The sequence below is a fragment of the Dendrobium catenatum genome, unplaced genomic scaffold (assembly GCF_001605985.2).
Source record: "Dendrobium catenatum unplaced genomic scaffold, ASM160598v2 fragScaff_scaffold_506, whole genome shotgun sequence".
NCBI classification, from domain to species: Eukaryota; Viridiplantae; Streptophyta; class Magnoliopsida; order Asparagales; family Orchidaceae; genus Dendrobium; species Dendrobium catenatum.
The window spans coordinates 182,492-204,653 of record NW_021318968.1 but is presented as its reverse complement, the minus strand read 5'-3'; the positions used below and the strand labels follow the sequence as shown (position 1 = coordinate 204,653).

At 34.4% G+C, this 22,162-nt stretch overlaps 1 protein-coding gene across 2 annotated transcripts in view; it reads right to left on the bottom strand.

The window, feature by feature from the left end:
* LOC110103644 (preprotein translocase subunit SCY2, chloroplastic) overlaps positions 1-22,162 on the bottom strand; it is a 30,535-nt gene continuing 8,373 nt past the window's right edge. Inside the window, exons 8-15 of one of the 2 annotated variants that reach the window (XM_028694575.1) lie at positions 17,537-17,678; positions 10,068-10,187; positions 9,835-9,964; positions 4,705-4,755; positions 1,265-1,388; positions 830-936; positions 637-752; positions 1-441 (exon numbers count right to left, since the gene is read on the bottom strand). In XM_028694575.1, coding sequence (XP_028550408.1) covers positions 663-752; positions 830-936; positions 1,265-1,388; positions 4,705-4,755; positions 9,835-9,964; positions 10,068-10,187; positions 17,537-17,678 — 764 coding nt within the window. In that variant the 3' untranslated portion in view covers positions 1-441; positions 637-662. The remainder of the gene's footprint in view (positions 442-636; positions 753-829; positions 937-1,264; positions 1,389-4,704; positions 4,756-9,834; positions 9,965-10,067; positions 10,188-17,536; positions 17,679-22,162) is intronic. The other variant, XM_020832439.2, reaches the window with a different exon arrangement.

The window sequence follows — 22,162 nt, the reverse complement described above, 5'->3', positions numbered from 1 at the left end:
TACATCATTCAAAAATACTTCAACAATATATGTTGGTTCACACTCAACATGCTTTAAAATATAATAAATCAGTACAAGCAGTGCAAATTGGAATGCAAGCCCTTTCAAAGCATGTCATATAAGCAAAACTGTAGGTCAAATCTACTGAATAAGCTGTAAAACCTTCATACAGAACCCCCTACAAGGCTACAATACAATAAATATGGCATATATTTTCTGTTGAAAAAATTACATTCTCTACCTGATTGTGTTGCCAATAAAACCCTAAGCTGCTTTTCCTTCAATGATATAGTGGCATTTGATAATTGCTTCTCCCCTTTGATACAGCTTCTAAGTATAAATGCATCTTAACTTTAAGCCAAATATTAAGTTGTTAACAAACACATCCTTTGAAGATTAGGAAGGTTGTAGCTTGGAAATCACATTGACCTCCTCCTGAATCTTCAAATCACAAGAAGAAGAACAAAATGTGATTCCTAAAATCTTACAAAAAAAAGTAATTACAAATATAACACTCAAATCTTCTCTATTTACATAATTAATATTCTCCTACCTTCATTTTTCAAATTATCATCAAATATCAAAATTTACAATAAAAACCCAATAAAAAAACATGAAATTGAACCAAACCAGTACCTTAAGTTGTAAACATCTGGACTGCCTTAGACACCATATCTCCTAAGAACCTTGCTTAAAGTAGGCATTACATTGTATGCCTGATAAGATCTCCTTAACTCGATTATCGAGCCAACCTTAGTCACCAAGTTTTTTGAACCTTAGTAAAAAAATTAATTTCTTATATTGCAGAGTGACTTGATAAAGAACTTACGATGATCAGCACTGATGTAAATCCTACTGAGAAATTCTCATTCATCTGGCGTAAGTTGTGATCCAGTACAGAAGAGGAGGTGGCCAATATGCTTAACAATACTCCACCTGTATTGTATCAGAAATAATGAGGGGTGACAAAAGAATGCAGTTATTTAATCAGGAAATTATTATTTAAGGTTTCGTTTGAGACAGCTTTATTACTGCTTCTTAAAGCAGCTTTTTAGTACAAAAATAAAAAATTTTATACTAAAAAGCTGCTTTAAGAAGCAAAAAGAAAGTCGTCCCAAACAAACGAAGCCTAAGTTGGTAAGACTGAGGTTTTATAGTGCTAATGCTGAACAGACTTGAGGAGAAAAACCAGGATATGAGAAACCAGAAGGATGAAACTAATCAGCCAGTTGCTAGATTATCAGATGGACAAAAAACCTCTTACCCCAAAAACGAGTTGATGCCTGAATTTTGGTTAAGTACTCGACAGTTGCCTTCCCAGGTTTTATGTTTGGTATTCGGGCTCCCATTTTAGTCATATAGTCGGAAATCTCTTTAGGCAAGTTAGCCTGCAAAATCCCTAACGATTGTCAAGGCAATGTTGGAATTATAGGATTCAGCAAGTGATGTAAGATGTCTTAAAGAAAAAGTTACTGCAGATGTCATATGAGATGCAAAAATCATCCCATAAGAATGCAAAATTTGCAAGACGAGCTATTATTCCAAAGCAATTAAGGACTCTTTTAGTGAAATAAAAAATATGACGGAAATCAATAAAAAAAAAGACTAATGGCCTTTTACAATCAATTAACAATGAAAAAAGGGATGATGAAAATTGATGCAAGCAAAAATTTGGGACAACCCACAAAATTTTGCAAGCAAAAAACAAATCTTCCTAGGAAATAGAAATGACACCAAAGAACACAAAATACAATTTTTTTATAATAAAAGACTTACAAACTTGGACACAAGCACACAAACCTAAAGTTGCATTTCATCCGTTGAGAAGAAGGATACAAGTGGGGTGGTCACTTGCGGATAGAAGAAAGAGGTTAGAAGACTAGACGAAGTATAGGAGTAACTCGCAAGTTATCCCAAGAAAGAGAGGAAGAAGTGGAACAAGCTCGCAAGCTTTTCCAATAAAACCCGCAGGCTTTCTATTCCAAAATCACTCACATATCATCCCTCTTAAACATCAAAACAATATCTAATTTATAAGAGAAAATATGGCAGCCAAACAGCCCTTTAAACATATTTAATATCTTAATTAAAATAGGGAAATAGAAGGCCAAAAGACACCAGGACAGCAGCTGAACAACCACAAAAAAAACCCCAATTAATCCCATTAGGAAGGGGAAGAGGAAGGGCAAAAGACACCGCAAACAGCCCCCCAAAATCTGCACAGAAAACATGAAGAAAAGCCACGGGAAACCCAGCAAGCAAGCCACGGAAAAGCAGCCAGAGAGGGACCCGAGGAGTCAAGCCAGGAAACAGGCTGAAGGTAGTCACGGGAAAGCAGCCAGGGATAAAACTGAAAAAGGCAGCCAGCACACAGATTTTATTCACAAGGAAGAAACCAAAGAGATACAAGAATGGGAAGATGTAGCATAGGGGAACCAAAGAGTCAAAGGCAAGGGGGGAATGAACCAAATAAAGATAATTTATGAGCTGAATTAAATAGAAGAAAAACATTAATGAGCTAGAACCAAGTAGCTCTCAAAATTTCAGCTCACAACCAGAGAATCCAAAGCCCAACCCGAGAGCAGCCAAAGGTCCAAACCGAGAAACAACAAGCAACCCAAGGACAAAATTTGATTTGAACCCCCCCCCCCCCCCCCCTCTTGCCTACATCATAATTTTAAAACAATCAGAACATGATTGTTTATTTTAGCAGTTGGATTGCGATTGTAGAATAGATTATTTCTTATATTTATTTTAGAAGTATTTGGTGAAATATTAGTATTATTAACTAATACATTCAACACTATTAATTACTACTTTTAAATTGCATGAATTGTAATTGTTGAAAAGCTGAATAACAAATATTAGGTACTTCTTTTTATTAATGCTACAAATTTTCAGCAAATTTGCAGCAAAAATTTCATTGCAAATTACGCCGCCGAAATTTGCGACGGATATATTTACCACTAATTCCATCGCAAATGACGACGAACAAGCCGCCGTAAGACCGCCGCAAATTCCGACGGTATTTCCTCAACAAATCCACCACAAATCCGTCTTAATTTGCAGCGGAATTAGCGACAGCTGGCTAAATCGAACACGCTGTTTTTTTTTTAACTCCATCATAAATTCGTTGTATGTCGCCGCAAATCCGCCACACAGCTTAATTTGCGAAGGATTTCACTAGTTTTGCGGTGGATTTTTTCACCGGATATAGTGTTAGTTATATTTATCTAAAAATTTCAATATAAATAATGTACAAAAATGGCTCCATCATATTCAGCTGGTTCATATATCCTTTATTGTACAACAATTCATATTTTCCACATTATTCAATAAAATAAAAGCTGAATAACTCTAGTTCTAGGTGTGTTAAATAGCCAACCATTATAAGGTACCCACCCCTTTAAACCATTCAAAAAACCTTCATGCCTTTCCCTATAATTAACATTGATGTGTCGTGTCCATCTCGTATCACTACTAATATTAATAGAGTCATATGAGTTGTTTTTTTCTTAGATTATTGCTCACATATTAGATGGCTCTTTCTAAAGAAAAATAAACCAAATATAAGTAAAATCTATCACATATGTCATAAAATGATCCATAACCAATTCCACACTAATATTCAAGATATTAGGTATGATAATGGGAATTAATAGTTTAAACAAACCATATCCACATTTTTTTTTCAAGAAACAAGAATCATCTATGGATCTTCTTGTACGGAAAATTCTTAACATGGCGTAGTAAAGAAAAAACCAAGGCAAGCTCAACCATTTGAAAATGTACAGGATCATTCACCATGCAGTGAATATTCAGAATCTACCACTGTAATTCGAAACAATCATGATACCTACCTTCCTATTACAGTATTACCCTAAGAGAGAAAACATATAAATGCACCAAATAGCTAACTTCATTTCTGTCCAACCTTTACAACCTTTAGTCATACCACAAAGCCTTCCTCAATGAGATAAATAATATTAAGAATCCAAGAAATATTTAAGAAATAAAGAAGAATGGAAAAAACAATGGCTGAATAAATGAGAGCCCTAAATAAATTAAATTTGAGAGGTGATATAATTACCAAAAGGGAAGAAATTAATTGTATACAAGTGGCATACATTAACATTGTTATGTACAATGCAAATGGGACACTTTAAATATATATATTTAGATTCGTTGTAAAAGGCTACAATCAGACCAACGAAATTGATTAAGAAGAAATTTTTGTACCACTTGGAAAGTGAAATACCATTCGGATACTTCTATACGTGGCAGCTAACCTCAAATAATCCTTAAACAATCACATGTTAAAAATGCATTCTATATAGCGAACTAAAAGAAGTTTATATGGAATCTCCATCAAGTTTTAATCATGGATTCAAAGTTTAATACTTATAGCTACACTTAGACCTAAGGATGGATTTCAAGTAAAGTCTAAGAGATCATTTCCTATTCATAAAAAAAAATCCAAAGAAGGTGAAATCATAATTCTAATAGTCTGTAATTACGAGAGATGATTTTGAAGGAAAGAGGAGATTGAAAGACCAACTATCCAAAGAATTTGAAGAAAGAATTTGAGAAGGCTCACATATTTCCTTCGAAATTAAGTGCCACACTCAAAGGCTAGAAAATTCATTTCCCAATAAAAATACATCCTTTATCTAATTAATGAAATAGGTATGATGAGATGCAAACCCCCAAAAGTTCCAAGTTTATTGTCATAAGCTTTGAGATGCAGGCGACAACCTACAAGTTAACAAAAAGATGTATCAAAGGTAGGTTGGGAAACTAATTTACCTTGCCCACATAAGACCAAATATAGCATATGTTATAATGTTCTAAGCCAATTCATGCATAAATCTAAAGAAGTTCAATTACTGCCTTATATAAGCTCTTGAATACCTCAAAGCAATCCAATATTCCCACCCCCACCCCACCCCCTCCACACGCACACACAAAACCAACACAAAAACCAAAAAAAAAAAAAACTATTTAAGAGAAATAGAAAGACTCAGCTTATAAGCATACAAGAATGCCTATTTAAGAGAAATAGAAAGACTCAGCTTATAAGCATACAATAATGCTGATTGTGCGGCAAAATCCCTTGTAAAGAAAAAAAATTAACTATTAGTTATTGCACATTCTTGGGAAAATATAATCACTTCAAGAAGCAGTAAATAATCTCCATATCTAGAGTTCAAGTGAATTTTGAATAATGGCCCACAAAATAAGCAAAAGTTTATGGATTAAAATTATTTTAAATGCCTTGGGAATAAATTAGACAGATGCAATAAAGTTATACAATGATAAAAAATCAACCATAAAAATACACTCAGCCCAGTCCAACATGATCGAACCGAACACATTGAAATCAATTAGCACTTCATAAAAAAAATTAGAAAGTTAATTAATATGAACCCTGAATGTTCAGAGTTCAGACACACAAGCAATTGACAAACATTCTAAACAAGGAACCTAAGAGCTCTACATACTTTTTTTTTTAGAGCTCTAAATACATCACATCTAAGTTAGGCATGAAAAATATAGACATTACAGCTTGAGTAGGAGTATTGGTGGTTTCAGCAACATCCACGATAACTGCTAGCTAGCACTAGCCATCCATGGGGAATTTCGATCCATGGAATGTTCTCGTAGATTGCAAGTTGTAGTTATTCCCTTCCTTATTCTCTTAGACGCATCTCTATAAACATTATTAATAGTTGTGCATTTTATCATAAGAACAACAGTTAAGAAATCAGTGTAATTAGTTACTTACAAAGGATAAATTACCTGGCATAAAATAGAATCAAGTTATATAAATAGGGGTGTAAAGTCCTCAATGAAACACATAAGAATTCATATCATATCTTCCTCTTTTCAGATTTCAATAAAAACAGCAATATTTAGTTCACCCTTCTAGTTGAGAAGCCCTTTTGGATCACTAAAGATCAGATACCACAACTTCCAGAAGCAAAGCAAACTCTTGGGAAGAAGACTGTTTATAGTTATCATTCCTCCATAAAACTAATATAATATGCACTTAATAAAATCCTTCCAGCACTTTCATTTTTTAAGTTGATAAAATGCACATCTTAACTTTCAACAAAAAAGATAATATTTAGTCCACCTTTCTAGTTGTGCCCTTTTGGATCACTATAGATCAGAGACCACAACTTCCATAAGTAAAGCAATCTCTTGGGAAAAAGATTATTTATAGTTATCATTCCTCCAACAATGGTGGATAATATATTTTTCTAAACTTTTTAATGAAGATTATGAGAATGTGATTAACTTTAGTGACCTTAGCATCTTAAATGAAAATAAAGATATTTAGTTTTTATTGACGTATAAGTAAAACTGAAGTTAGAGAGGCTTTAAAGAAAATGAAGTAGGGAAAAGCTGTTAGACCTGATGATATTCCAATAGAGGTGTGGAAATGCTTAGGAGATGAAAGAATTTCTTGGCTTACTACACTTTTTAATATTATTTTGAAAACTAAAAAAAAATGCTAAATGAGTGGAGAATGAGTGTGTTAATTCCTATTTTCAAGAATAAATGTGAGGCACAAGATTGTGCGAATTATAGATGAATTAAGTTAAAGTGTCATAATTTAAAACTATGGGAGAGAGTTATGGAGCATAAGTTGTAGCATGATACTAATGTTTCTCAAAATCAATTTGGATTCATGCCGAGTAGGTATACTATGAAAGCTATACCTTTTTTGAGATGTTTGATGGAGAAGTATAGAGAGAATAAGGATGATCCTACATATGATATTTATTGATTTAGAGAAGCATATGATAAAGTTCTAAGAGAAGTGCTATGGAGAGTTCTAAAAAAGAAATGGGTTAATAATGCTTATATTCAAGTCATTAAGGATATGTACGCAGAAGTTGTTACTTGTGTTCAAACACAATATGGTTTGACCAAGTATTTTCCTATTTCAGTTGGATTACATCAAGGATGGATCTTAAGCCCATATATTTTTGCATTAGTCATGGATGTTCTCACTAGACATTTGCATGAGGATCTACCCTGGTGTATGCTTTTTGCTGATGATATTTTTTTTGTTGATAAGAATAGATGGAGTTGAAGCTAAACTTGAATTATGGAGGTCAACCTTAGAGTCTAAAGCCTTTTGTTTGAGTAGATCTAAAACTCCATATATGTATAGCAATTTTAGTAATAATAGATCTAGTGGGGGATTATAACTTTGGGTGATCAAATCATTAATAAGAGTACATGATTTTGATATCTTGGATCTACTGTTCAGAGTGATGGTGAAATAGATGGGGATATTATTAGTAGAATTCAAGTTGGATGGTTGAAGTGGAGGAATGCATCGGGCTTGTTGTGTGATAGAAAAGTCCCCCTCAAACTTAAGAGAAAATTCTATAAGATGGAAAGTGAGACCTACATGCCTTATGGGGGTAGAATGTTGGAGATCTTCATATGATATTTATTGATTTAGAGATAGCATATGATAAAGTTCCAAAAGAATTGCTATGGAGAGTTCTAAAAAAGAAAGGGTTGATAATGCTTATATTTAAGTCATTATGGATATGTATGTTGGAGCTGTTACTTGTGTTCAAACACAAGGTGGTTTGACCAAATATTTTTCAATTTCAGTTGGATTACATCAAGGATCAACCTTAAGCCCATATTTTTTTGCTTTAGTCATGGATGTTCTTACTAGAGATTTGCAAGGTGTTCCCTGGTGTATGCTTTTTGCTGACGATGTTCTTCTTGTTCATAAGACTAAAGAGGGAGTTGAAGGTAAACTTGAATTAAGGAGGTCAACCTTAGAGTCTAAAGGTTTTCGTTTGAGTAGATCTAAAACCGAATACATAGAGTGTGATTTTAGTAGTAATAGATCTAGTGGTGGTTTGTGACTTTGAGCTATCAAGTCATTAATAAGAGTGCACGTTTTAGATATCTTGGGTCTATTACTCAGAGTGATGGTGAAATAAACGAGAAGCATAATATTAAGTTAAGTTGTTGTAGAGATGAGGATGCTTAGGTGGATGAGTGGCTTTATTCTTAGAGAAAGGATACAAAATGAGCATATATGTGAAAAGGTTGTAGTAGCTCCAGTGGAAGGTAAGATTAGGGAGAGTTGCATTAGATGGTTTGGTCACATAAAGCGACGGCCTTCCGATGAACTGGTTAGGGAAGTAGCTGTATTAGATTTTTTTTTTTTAGCTGCATTAGATTTGACTTATGTTAAGAAAGATAAAGTTAGACCTAAAAAGACTTGATTATAAAATATTAGAAATGACCTTTCTTTATTAGATTTAAATAAATGACCATTCTTTATTAGATTTAAATGAGAACTTAACTCTTAAAAAGACACAATGGAGAAAAAAGATTCATGCAGTCGACCCCACATAGTGGAATAAAGGCTTGCTGCTGTTGTTGGTGTTGTGTAGTTATCATTCCTCCATAAAACTAATATAATATGCATACAATAAAATCCTTGCGAGAAAAGTTGGCCACTATGACAAGAGAAAACTTCTGTTCGGTAGTTCTCTTCCTTCCATCACTCCATTTCCGTACTATAATTTTTTTATCTACGAAAAAGCACACATCTTGAATAACTAAAGGGAAATCTATGGACTTCCTACTATAACGCCACCTTTTGCATGAAGAAACAGTTGGCATGTTTTTAATACTTGGAAAGTATTACTAAACGCGCTAACATACTGATGAACCGGCCGATTTGATTGGGAGGGAATTAAAAAATTTCCTAATCAAGATGGAGTTGTTTAGGAAGATTCTTAATAAAAGGGGAATTGTTTAGGAAAGTTTTAATTATAATTGAGAGAAAATTATTTAGGGAAAGAGATCTAATTTGAATTTAAAATCTAAGAGGAAATAATTTAGGTAAAGGGAGGAGGAATCAAGGAGAAATTGTTTAGGAAAGTTTTAATTACAATTGGGTGAAAATTATTTATGGCAAAAGATCTGATTTGAATTCAAATATGACAGTGAATTATTTAGGGAAAGGAGGCTGATTTGGAAAGGAATTAGGGGAGCCTATTGAAGGCTAAGAATAGGGTGATTTCATAATTATGATGTTATTTGCTGAATTTAGATTATTCTTAGGTTGATTGGGCTCTAGCCGGTGGCTACGGATTTGGGAGAGCCAGATCTTCCTCTCCAATTGAATATCCAATTGTATCTCGTCCCTCTTTCATGGCTATTTTGAATAAAAAAAAGTGTTCTTGTGAGTTCTTTCTCTACTTTTCCAATTTTGAGTTTGCTGCAATCAGATTTTAGCTATAGATTTTCACAAATTCTGCATCAAGACAACAATAAACTGAAATTTAGCCCATCAATACTAAAATCTGGAAACCTCAAATTTCAGCACATAATAACTTTTTCTTTTGTATAAGCAGAGTAATTGAATTAATTTCTCTATCCATACCAAATAATTTTTTACCATAAATCATGCAACCTACAATATATTAAATCACAACATACCATAGAACGTGATCATATTTTTTAGCATAATACAGTTCAAAACAAAGAGCTTGCCCCCTCTATGAGGTTCCCTCCAATGTAGGGTCCAGGGAGAGGTTAATGTATGTAACCTTAACTTGCATTATGGGGAGAAATTTTCATGATTTGAACCCATGGATTTAGGGTAACAACGGAGTTAACCTAATAAGTACTCCAGGTAAACCACTAGAGCTTTAGCTATCACAAAGATCATGGAAATTTTAAGTACATATGCATGAACGTGTACTTAAAGAATATAATATTGTTGCCTAAGAAATTACAAGGACAGTAATTTAGCACAGCACTGCATGTTGAAATACTTACAATGTCAAATATATTGAACAGGAAAACAAAAAATGCATAAATTGCATAGAAGACCCATGGCTTTGCACCAATAGAACTTGCAGGATTTAGTATCTCCTTAAGGTATTCCCAAAATGGCGAGTTGAAAATACTGCCCAGATGAAAAAAAAAATGGCAGAATAAATAGAGAGTTAATTTTAAATTTCCTAATGAATGCATTAACCAAGAGCAAGGAATGTAAGAATGAGAATAACCTTGCAATAATGCTAGGGAAAGCCAACAGATAGGTGGTAGTAAGAACAGGCTGCATTCCTGAGGGATTTATGTTGAATGGTATATAAGGTTCCACCTCAGTGATTGGAGAACCCCCGCTTCTATTAAAGAAAGAAAAAAGCATAATTAACAGACAAGAGGAATGCAGGAATGAAAATGGTAAATAAGCATCTTCATAGTATTGAGCAATAATAAACCTTCAAATTGTGATCATGAAAGTAGAGAATACAGAACAGTACAAATATAAGAATGCCGCAAACAAGCGATTCATTTGGAGGTTTAAACCATGACTCTGATAAAAAAGCCATTATAGCCAAAATTCAGCTTCCAGGCTCTTGGGCGTGATCTATCCTTAATATAGCTAAAAAATGAACATGGACTTGCACCGTATTTTCTTTTCATTTTATGTAAAAACATGTCCATGATGTTGATTGTCTTGTTCTCTAATATTTTGACTTTTAAGTTATTAATCGCTAGAGGGGTCCCAATTCAATTAGCATCAGATACAGTCCTGATTTCAATGTTAAGGGTTTCCTATTCCATAGGATTTCAGGATTTCTCCATATGTAATGTTCCACTTGTGATTTCCTTCTATTTCCTTTGGAATTCCATAACTGCTGCTAATGTTACAATCCCAGAATCTTAGGTCTAGTTTTGCTACGGTCCCAGGTTCTTGATTGTTGTGGTTTCCTTGTGTGCTTTCCTACAAGTCTATACAGTTCCTGATACTAATGGGGTATCATATGCACATTGGGTACTTCTCAATTACTTGATAGTCAATGGACATCAAATAAATCAGAGCTTATCGCAAGCATAGAAAGTGAACTTTAAATTGCATAGTATTTTAGTTTACTTTGAATTTTCCTTTCAGTTTATGCCAAAGCCGGCCAATGATGTTGATTGTTAAGTTCTACAATATTTGGACTTCGTCTTTAGATATGGTTAATTGTTAGAGGTCCCGATTTAATTAGCACCATAAATAGTTCTGGGTTCAGCCTCTAGATTTTCCTATTCAATAGGATTTTAGAGGATTTGTCTATAAACAATTTTCCTTATCGCAAATTCTATATTATCCTACTATGATTTCTTAAAATTTCCTTCTGTTTCTAATTACAGGCATTGATTTGCTAATACTAAGATCATGGAATTCCATTACTGTTATTAATCCTACAATCCCAGAATATTAAGCCTCATTGATTTGCTATAGTCCTGAGATCCTGATTGTTGTGATTTCCTTGTATGTTTTCCCATGGTTTTGCTACAGTTCCTGGTACTAAAGAAAGCCGCTGATTTGCTACAATTCCGTGGGCTCATTATCTATTGATTGCAATAGTCCCCAAGGTTTTTAAGGAATGCGAATGGTTGCCTTGCGGCCTATTGGTTTATCTTTTATGGATATAAATTACGAAAACTATGAAACCTAAAGCTGATATCTTTTAGGTGTTTGTAGAATTAGAACTTGCAATGTTTAACTAGATCTTACATGATTCTGAGGAATAATGTATTTTAGGTCTTTTGTGGTAATTACTTTTTTAGGCTCTGATTATTTATTATTCAGAATGAGCCTAAATAATTTCTCTCAGTCTTAAATTCATAAATCACTAAAAAAAATTCCTAAAATTATGAAATTTATTTTAGAGAGTGTTTGGAGCCCACCAAACCTTTGTTTAAGTTTAGTCTAATGCGGATAATGTATGAACACAAATGACAATATTTTGGACATTTTAAATAATTTAAATTCTATTGAAATTATAAAAAAATGTAAATCACTGAAGGTTTTTTTTACCTTCCCTTGACATACCCTAATTAATCCTAGGAGATTAGTGGTATACTCTAATTAGCTCTAAGGTTAACCCTAGGCTAGTTAATGACTTAACCTATGATAAATAGGATCCATGCGGTATGTAAATTTAATTAAATATTGAGTACTAAAATAAAATAAATAGGACTGACGTAGGCAAAGGGGGGGTCAAATCATTTTGGGTTGTAATTTTGGTGAGCTGCTATATCCTCTACTTAACTCAGCTCATTAATGTATTTAGGAATACTTTTTCAGCTCATAAATATGATCTATTATTGGTTCATTCTTCCCTCCCCCTGCTTCCCTTCAAATTTCCCCCTGCCTGGCTCTTCCCGTGGTTGGTTCTTCCCCCTTTTGGCTGCCTATTCCGATTCCTGAGGTGCCCGTTACTTTCCCCCTGGTTGCCTGTTCCGATTCTCCTGGTTGTTGTTTCGGTTCCCTTGGCTGCTGTTCCGGCTCTCTTGGCTGCCTTTTTTCGGTTTCTATGTGGCACTTCGGGTACTGTTTCTGGACAGACTTTTGTCCTTCTATTTTCTCTTGTTTTGATTATTTAATTAAGGGTATTTTGGGATGTTTAACTGCCCCATTTCCCCTATAAATATGAAGTGTTTTGTAAGAAAAAGAGAGTTTATGAAGAGATTTTTGGAGCCAAAACCTGAGGGTTTTTTCTTCTTTGGAAAAGCTTGTGAGCTTGTTCTGTTCTTCTTCTTCCTCCTTGGGAAAGCTTGCGAGCTTGTCCTCTCTTTCGTCTCGGCTTCTCACATCTTTCTTCTCTCCGCAAGTTCGACGCCAATTGTATATTTCTTCTCAAGCGATGGAATGCAAGTTTAGGTGTTTTTATGTTAAGTTAGTAAGCATCGTTTTAATTCTATAAAAGGTACATTTCTTATTTTTCTAGGAAGTCTTTTAGTATGCTTGCAAAATTAGGGTCTTCCTAATTTTTTGTTTGCATCAATTTGGTATCAGAGCAAGGTTGTCGAGTGAGTCTTGGTGAGTCATAATAGTTGTTGTGTGAGCCTTGGTTTGTTTCTTCCTAGGTTATTTTTTTTAAGTGTTTAGAAAAAATGGAAAAAGACAATTATTGAACCAGTAGTGGATGAAAATCATCGAGAAGATCTCGAAGAACATATCCCTATGGACATATGGATTCCGTCGGAAGGAAGTTCAACAGATTGATAGGAAATACTTGATTTCAAGTAATTCCTAGCCCAATCTAAAGTAGAACAAGAAGAAAACTGCTGTTTTCAACAGAGGACAGCAGCCAAACACAGGAAAACAGCGAGAAATTGCGAGAAAACTGAGAAAAAACTCAAGAAGAAACTTGAATTCCACTAGATAATGAATAAAATAGCAAAGATACAATTGATCCTCAATTCCGCCAATTGTATATTTCTTCTCAAGCGATGGAATGCAAGTTTAGGTGTTTTTATGTTAAGTTAGTAAGCGTCGTTTTAATTCTATAAAAGGTACATTTCTTATTTTTCTAGGAAGTCTTTTAGTATGCTTGCAAAATTAGGGTATTCCTAATTTTTTGTTTGCATCAATTTGGTATCAGAGCAAGGTTGTCGAGTGAGTCTTGGTGAGTCATAATAGTTGTTGTGTGAGCCTAGGTTTGTTTCTTCCTAGGTTATTTGTTTTTTTAAGTGTTTAGAAAAATGGAAAAAGACAAAATTATTGAACCAGTGGTGGATGAAAATCATCCAGAAGATCTCGAAGAACATATCCCTATGGACAGATGGATTCCGTCGGAAGGAAGTTCAACAGATCCACTACAAAATGAATTATATAAGCTTCAAATGAAGATGTACATGTGTACGGAAATTACATGAATAAAAAGAAACTTCTACAAGAACAATTCAAGCAAGAATAAGAGAAGATCCTGAAGAAGTATGCGACCAAAATTCAAGAGCTTGAAGTGTCTCCTTCATCTCATCAGGATAAACCAAAAACAACCTCATCGGGAGATGAGTCCTTTCAACAGGAGGAGAATCTGATGTAGGCAGGGGAGGGGGGGTCAAATCATTTTGGGTTGTAATTTTGGTGAGTTGTTATGTCCTCTACTTAATTCAGCTCATTAATGTCTTTAGGAATACTTTTTCAGCTCATAAATAGGATTTATTATTGGTTCATTCCTCCCTCCCTCTACTGCCCTTTCGGTTTTCCCCCTGCCTGGCTCTTCCCGTGGCTGGTTCTTCCCCCTTTTGGTTGCATGTTCCAATTCCTGAGGTGCTCTTTCCCCTTGGTTGCATGTTCCAGTTCCCCTAGGTCCTGTTCCGGTTCCCTTGGCTGCCTTTTTCCAGTTTCTGTGTGGCTCTTCGGATATTGTTTCTGGACATACTTTTGGCCTTCTATTTTCACTTGTTTTGATGATTTAATTAAGGGTATTTTGGGCTGTTTAACTTCCCCATTTCCCCTATAAATATGAAGTGTTTTGTAAGCAAAAGAGAGTTTATGCAGAGATTTTTGGAGCAAAAAACCTGAGGGTTTTTTCTTCTTTGAAAAAGCTTGCGATCTTGTTCCATTCTTTTTCTTCCTCCTTGGGAAAGCTTACGAGATTGTCCTCTCTTTCGTCTCGGCTTCTTACCTCTTTCTTCTCTCTACAAGTTCGACGCCAATTGTATCTTTCTTCTCAAGCGATGGAATGCAAGTTTAGGTGTTTTTATGTTAAATTTGTAAGCGTCGTTTTGATTCTATAAAAGGTGTATTTTTTTAATTTAGCATGTATTTTCTTAATTTTCTAGGAAGTCTTTTAGTATGCTTGCAAAATCAAGGTCTTCCTAATTTTTTGCTTGCATCAAGGACCCTAGGACTCTTCTGCAGTGCCACTATTGATCGTTATTGAAATTTATATTCATTATGATGGAATTCCAAATTTTGGAGACAAGTACATTAGGGATGAAAGAAGCATTATAGTTGCTTTTTTTACATTAAGTGACTATTTTTTATTACAATTAAGAGTTGATAACTTAGGAGTTGTGATTTTTTTAATGAGTTTTCATTTGTAGGTTATATTAGTAAATTCTAGGCTCTTAACTATCCTACATCAAATTAGTATCGAATTATGGCTGCATTCCCTTGTCACTAAAAGCAGAGCATAATAATTGAGTCTATATAATTAATAAAATATGCTACTTAAACAAATTCAGGTAAGTCATGATTCAAAATGAACAAAATGCAATTACGACGAGGATCTAAATTACATTCCTGCATTTACTAAGAGTTATAATCTTGAGACATTATTAGTTTGGATCAATAATTTAGAAAACTTTTTTGAATACTACCAACTATTTGATTTCAAAAATTTTGAATGTGCTAAATCAAAATTTAATGAATGTGCACAAATTGTTTTGAAAAAATATTTCAAATGAAATTAAACCTGTACCGGTTGATCTAAATATAAATTTAAAGAGCAATATTTATCATTTAGCAAGTATGAGGATCAACTGCATGAACAAGGAAAGCGCTGTAGGCAACATGAATCATAGCAATTAAGTGAAGGTGAATAATTTGTGTCCATCTACTATTTGGTAAGAAAAAAGATAAACCCTAACCTAACTTTCTTCTTGCCCTTTCTTCCATGTCTCCCCAAGTTGATATGAAAGCTATATAGGTAATGTCTAGGTATATCAAGGATTAAATGATTTTATCATACATGTCTTAAACTTGGCATTGTGAATAATTGGTAGAGATTGAAATTCAAGAGACCGAAGCAACTCGATGAGTTTGCACATCCAAAAGTAGGAAATCTCATTGCTGAATGGGAGAAATGTTCCTTCTTCTAACCTGACGCATTCGATTGATTTATTTAAGATAAAACATGAAAAGATGTTATATTTATGAGGCAGTTGTTATAATAGTTTTACAATGATTCATTTATAATAATTGCAACTAATTCCTCATATTGCTATGAATCACATGGTACATATTTATGGTTCAAGTGCTTATAAAACTCTATATTATATCATGCAATTATCTTACAAATATACCCAGCGAATGTTAATGCAAATGCAAAAGAAACAATGCATATGAATGCTTAAATGTGCATGACGAAAGATGGAGCAACGCCCTTATGATTTTAGCTAGGAACATCGCACTTACATGTTGACTATTTTGCCTTTCGTCGGTCAGTGACTAAATAAGTTTGGAAAATTTTGTTAAGATTAAAGTACTACCGATACGTGAGATTTAGACTGTGCTCTTGAAATGGAAGTACTAGTCATTCACCCTAATGTATTAGGAGATGCTCTGTTTCAATACATGTTCATTCTATTGAAGGCAATGCTAAATATTAAGATTGAATTATTGTTCATTACTCTGACTGCAATGAAAGTTTTTTATCATGATTATGATTATAATGAAATGCCAATTTCTATGATTTTTTTATCGGTCATATGTGACAACTAATATGCATATTGATCTCTATTCTTTTAAGTAGTGCAGCTTGCAATTGTGATATATATATTTTAGAAAATCTCCATGGAGTAACTGAGTGATAGATGAGATTGTGTACACTCGACACACAATGCCTTTTGATTGGTATACGTGTAATAATGCCTCCTGTATGGAGATAGTAGTAAATTCTTTATTCAGGTGCCTTATCCAATGATAAACTAGATTTATACAGTGTGCAAGATATATGGATCAATATTAAAAAGTGAATCATATGTGTCCGTTTGAATGCCTAAATATGTATAATTTCGTATCTTACAGTTATCTTAAAAGAAATATCAAGGTTTATTATACATTGTTACGAATTATTTTATGGAACATAAGCAAATGAAATTTATGTTAGAGCTCATAAAATGTTCATATATGATCATTTTGTCATTAAGGTTATAAATTTTGACAATGGTGGATAGGGTGTGATCAGTTCACCCCTTTCCATTGCTTGTTGGATCGTGATAATAAAAAACTATGTCATCTCATCTCTCTAATTAAGGCAAATCATGCAAGCTCTCTAGCTCCTTTTAAGGCAAGGTGCTCACCTAGGCAACGCCTTAGTAATCATGCCCAAGAGGTCAGCAAGACGTTTTGGTCTACTCTTGTACTGGCGCTAAGGAGAACACTTAACCAAACTCATCTTTAACAATATTATATTGAACAATGGAGGCACGTGCTAATGGATGGTAAAAAAACCTAAAACCTAATTTAGATTGATCTTAATTGAGGCAAAAATCAAGTCACAAGTGAAATATAGAACCAGACAATCTTATGAAGTAGGCCTCCTTGAGGTTGCCATTTCCTCTCCCAAAATATAAAAAATGAGAAAAAAAAAATATTTATCATAGTTCACAGGGTACACGGTGTTATAAGTTAAAAAATGATAAAAGAGCTGCATGTAGGGTTAGAGTAGATCAACATGTTCAAGACTACGGAAATTAGAAAGAAACTAAAAAATCATCTACATATGAAGACTTGATTTCTAAACAGCTTGATGAAGAAGTGTTCTTTAAAAAAGTTTAACCGGTATAAATTAATAACAGATAGAATCATGGAATGAACCCAAGCAAATATTACATGGCTAATCAGAAAAAAAATTTAAAATTCATGATGAGTGCGAAAACATGATAAAAATTGGCACTCCGATTTACAAATTAGCTGCAAACATTAGCAACAATAACAAGCACGGGCTTCTTGCAAAGATACTACCTAGATGCAGAAGCCAATTTAAAAGCATAGTATTTCAACTTGATTTTCCTGCAACCTTCAGTAACTAGCACGGCCCACATTGTCACAACTGTGAATATCCCAATCACTGCAACTAAGTAAGGCCAAAAGCTTGATGCATTGCCTGGAACAAAGAAATCAACAATTTAATATAGAGAGAAAAACAAAGTAAATAAAAAAAAAAAACATAAATAACATGCAAGCGCTCCAGTATTCTGTGCTGAAGTGACAAACCTAAAACTTGGAAACATCAAATTGTACAATTGAAAAAACATGATGGTTCGTAGGTAATAGAAATTTATCTTCCTTCAAATAGAAGGTTTTAGACAATAGTGCACAAGTGTTGTATCATAATATGTTAAGTAGTGTTTATAAATAGCTATACAACTACCTTTGTTATTTTTGGATGATGAACATGTTATATACTATTGTTGATGCACTAGATTGAGAAGTCTCTTCCTTTAAGTTGAGCTGAGAAGTCTCTTCCTTTAAGTTGAGCTTATTGTATGTTTTCAACTTTTTCTCTCCTTTAAGAAGAAACGGGTAGCTCTTTTTCACATAATACTTATATTATAGTATTGGAGCATAGGTTAAGATGTGATAATAATGTTTCTCAAAATCAATTTGGATTCATGCCGAATAGGTCGACCTATTGAGAGGTTTGATGGTGAAGTATAGAGAGAATAAGGAGGATCTTCATATGATATTTATTGATTTAGAAAAAAAACATATGATAAAGTTTCAAGAGAAATGCTATGGAGAGTTTTTTCTTTTAAGATTTTTTTTTTTTTTTTTTTGAAGAATTGCTATGGAGAGTTCTCAAAAAGAAAGCGGTTAATAATGCTTCTAATCAAGTCATTGGGGATATGTATGCTGGAGCTGTTACTTGTGTTCAAACACAAGGTGGTTAGACCAAGTATTTTCCAATATCAGTTGGATTACATCAAGGACCGCCTTAAGTCCATATCTTTTTGTTTTAGTCATGGATGTTCTTAATAGAGATTTGCATGAGGATTTTCCCTGGTGTATGCTTTTTGCTAACAATATTCTTCTTATTGATAAGACTAAAGAGGGGGTTGAAAGTAAACTTGAATTATGAAGGTCAACCTTAGAGTCTAAAGGTTTTCATTTGAGTATATCTAAAACCGAATACATTGAGTGTAATTTTAGTAGTAATAAATCTAGTGGGGGTTTGTGAGTTTGGCGATCAAGTCATTAATAAGAATACACGTTTTAGATATCTTGAGTCTATTGTTCAGAGTGATGGTGAAATAGATGGGTATATTATTAGTAGAATTTAAATTGGATGGATGAAGGGTAGGAATGCATTGAGCTTGTTGTGTGATAGAAAAGTATCACTCAAACTTAAGGGAAAATTTTATAAGATGTGGTTAGACCTACAATGCTTTATGGTGCAGAATGTTGGCCATTAAAAGAGAAGCATAATATTTAAGTTAAGTGTTGCAGAGATAAGGATGCTCAAGTGGGTGAGTGGCTTTACTCTTAGAGACAGGATACAACAAAAGCATATACGTGAAAAGGTTGGGGTAGCTCCAGTGGCAGATAAGATTAGAATCGCCTTAGATGGTTTTGTCACATAAAACAACGGCCTTCCAATGACCCGGTTAGGAGAGTAGATGAATTAGATTTGACCTATATTAAGAAAGGTAAAGGTAGACCTAAAACGACTAGGTAAGAAAAATATTAGAAATGACCTTTCTTTATTAAGTCAAAATGAGAATTTGACTCTTAACAGGACAATCGAGAAAAATTATTCATGTAGTCGACCCCACATCATTGTTGTTGTTGTACTTATATTATAGTCATCTTTCAAGTTCCCTAATTTTGAGAAATCTAGACATGCATTGATCCCCCAAAACTTATCCTCTAAATGAAATGACTCACATGTAATTACATAATCTTAATTTAATATCTAGCTTGCAGATATGAGTGATAAGAAAAGACTATACCAAGTGTAAATATAATCAAATGATAGATAAAGTATGACATTTTTCAAAGATTATCATAAAGTATGCTCAAATTTTAATTAATCGGGATTGCTAATGGGTATGGAATTTTTGCATTCAATTCCTTTTCCCCTCTAAGCTCTTGATGTGATACAAGCTTGGAGTTACACAAGATTATAAAGAGAATTTACTAGAAATTTAACCTTTATAAAATTATGCGTTAATTCAAAGTTGGTTACAAGGATTCTCAGTATTCCACTTGCTTAGGCAAAGAGTTGTATGAAGATTAACCAAAACACTCTCAATCAAATACAAAGGTGAAGTAATGTAAAAGCTTATAACACAAATCCAAAAGTTAATAATGAGGTGTTCACCTTTAAGGATCTACTCTCTTCCCTACTAATCTAGGTTGAGCGGAGAAAGATCTTCCACACTAGAAATGAAGTAACCACTAGGACGGACGAGCTGAGGAAAGTCGTTGTTGGGAAGGTAGCCGGAGGTGGAGGTGGCACGTATCTTCCGGTGAGGGACCACGGAGTCCTTGGTCGTTGAAGCTCAATGGTGTGGGAAAGGCAATACACGATCCGGTTGACGTAGCGTTCAGCGGTGATATCGTATTCCCAATCCGGTTCGTAGAAGGGGGAGAGAAAAATGTCGATCTCCCCTTGCTCGTTGTACGCAAAGCCGTGGTCGACTTCAGGGTCGGCCATACATTGTAAGCATGGAGATGAAGGGAGCACGAGATGGCAAATCCACAAGAGAAGAGGGGTGGGGAAGGGGGAAGGGAGGGGCCGTGGGCTAGGGAGAAGAGGGGATCACGGTTTGGGAGGGAGAGAGGGGATCACGGTTTGGGAGGGAGAGAGGGGAGAGGGTGATGCTATTTTGTGGGGAGAATAAATCTAAAGTTTAATTTCAGATTCTAAATAAGAAAGGAGGGAAGATTCAATTTCAAATTTAAGATTTTGAAATATGAAATTAAAATCTTTGAAATCTAAAATTAAAATCTGTGAGAGGGAGGCATTAAAGAGGTATTCAAGTGGTGATGAGGTGGCAATTGGAGAGAGAAATAATAGGGGAGAGGTGGCCGGCCATATGGGGAGAGTGGGGGCTTGGAATTAATTAGGTGGGGCCCAAGGGGAATAATTAAATTAAGATCAAATCTGAATTTAAATTCAGATTTGTTTTAATTTAAGAAAGTTTCCCAATTTAGTGGAATAAGGGAGGGAAAGAGGTTTGAATTTCAAAATTGAGTTAATTCCCATTGACGAGCTTTCCTAAATAGAGAAATACTATTTTAAGAAAGTAATTTACTCAATGGAATTTGAAATTCAAAGAGGGGATCATGGGGGGGCCAGCGGCAAGACTAGGAGGCTGAGAGGGGCAGCGAGATGGGGCTGTCGGGCTGGCAGGGGCTCCAACCGGCAGTAGAGCTGGGAGGGGATGGCGGGATGGGGCTGGGTGGTGAAAACCGTGGGAGAGAATAAGGGGAAGGGGCAACGGGTCTTGGGAAGAGCTTGAGGAGGGAGATGGGGTAGGAGAACAATGGAGAGAGGAGGGTATTCAGATAGGAAAAGAAAAGAAAATCTCTTCCTCAAGAACTCACTAAGAGATCTTGGGATTTCACTCAAGAACTCACTAAGAGATCACAAACAAAATTTTCATTCATCAAAAACTACTCTCATACAAGAAGATGGCCATATATATAGGCCTCTAAAATGACAAAGAAAACAAAAGACTAGAATGCCCCTTGGGCTACAATAGCAACCAACTACCCATAAGGGCAAAAACGGAAAAACTGAAATAACATGATTAATACATAAAATGCTAATACAAAAAATGCATCAAAAGTAAAGACTCTACATCATGGTCATCGATCTCCTGTGTCGCCTCTAATAAACGCGTTGAAACCTCTTGTCGATGTCCCCATCAGCCTTATTTACCTTCTATTGTATGCATGTCATTTATTATTTCAGTTAAACTCTAGGATGCATGAATTCATGAAAGGTTTGGATGAATTATGCATTTTGATGGACAACGGATCAAATATTTGATGCAAGATTGATATGAGTTCAATTAATTCATCCAAGTCAACAAATGGAACTTCGTTATGTCCATCTCAAATTGATTAAAATTAATTCATGCTCTTGTTACATCATGTCTCTATTTACTCAACTTACTAGCCCTCATCTGAATTGTACAATATCATGAAACCCTATGATACAATTGTAAAATTTATGTGATGCCAAATAAATTTACACAGGCTCTTATTAAGTTAAAAAGCAATATCATGCACAACATATATACTCTGATAGTGACTTTTTACACAAGGATATTTTTCTCAAATATTGTTGAATTTATTCATAGCCTATGTATGATTTTTAATGTTTTGTAGTGCTTATAAAATATCATTGTGGGTACTAAAAATCCTCGCCCAACCTCTGTTGAGAGAGTTTTTGAGTTTCTTGGGTCAAATTCAAAAGGAAGATTAAGTTGAAGATAAAATACAACTAAGAGAATTCACCCTCATCTGTACAGGAAGTTTATGATCTAGTTGCAAGATTCTTATAGGTATAGGCCCCTAGGTTAATTATCCCTTGTTAAACTTACTAGTTGCAAGATTCCTATAGGTATAGGCCCCTAG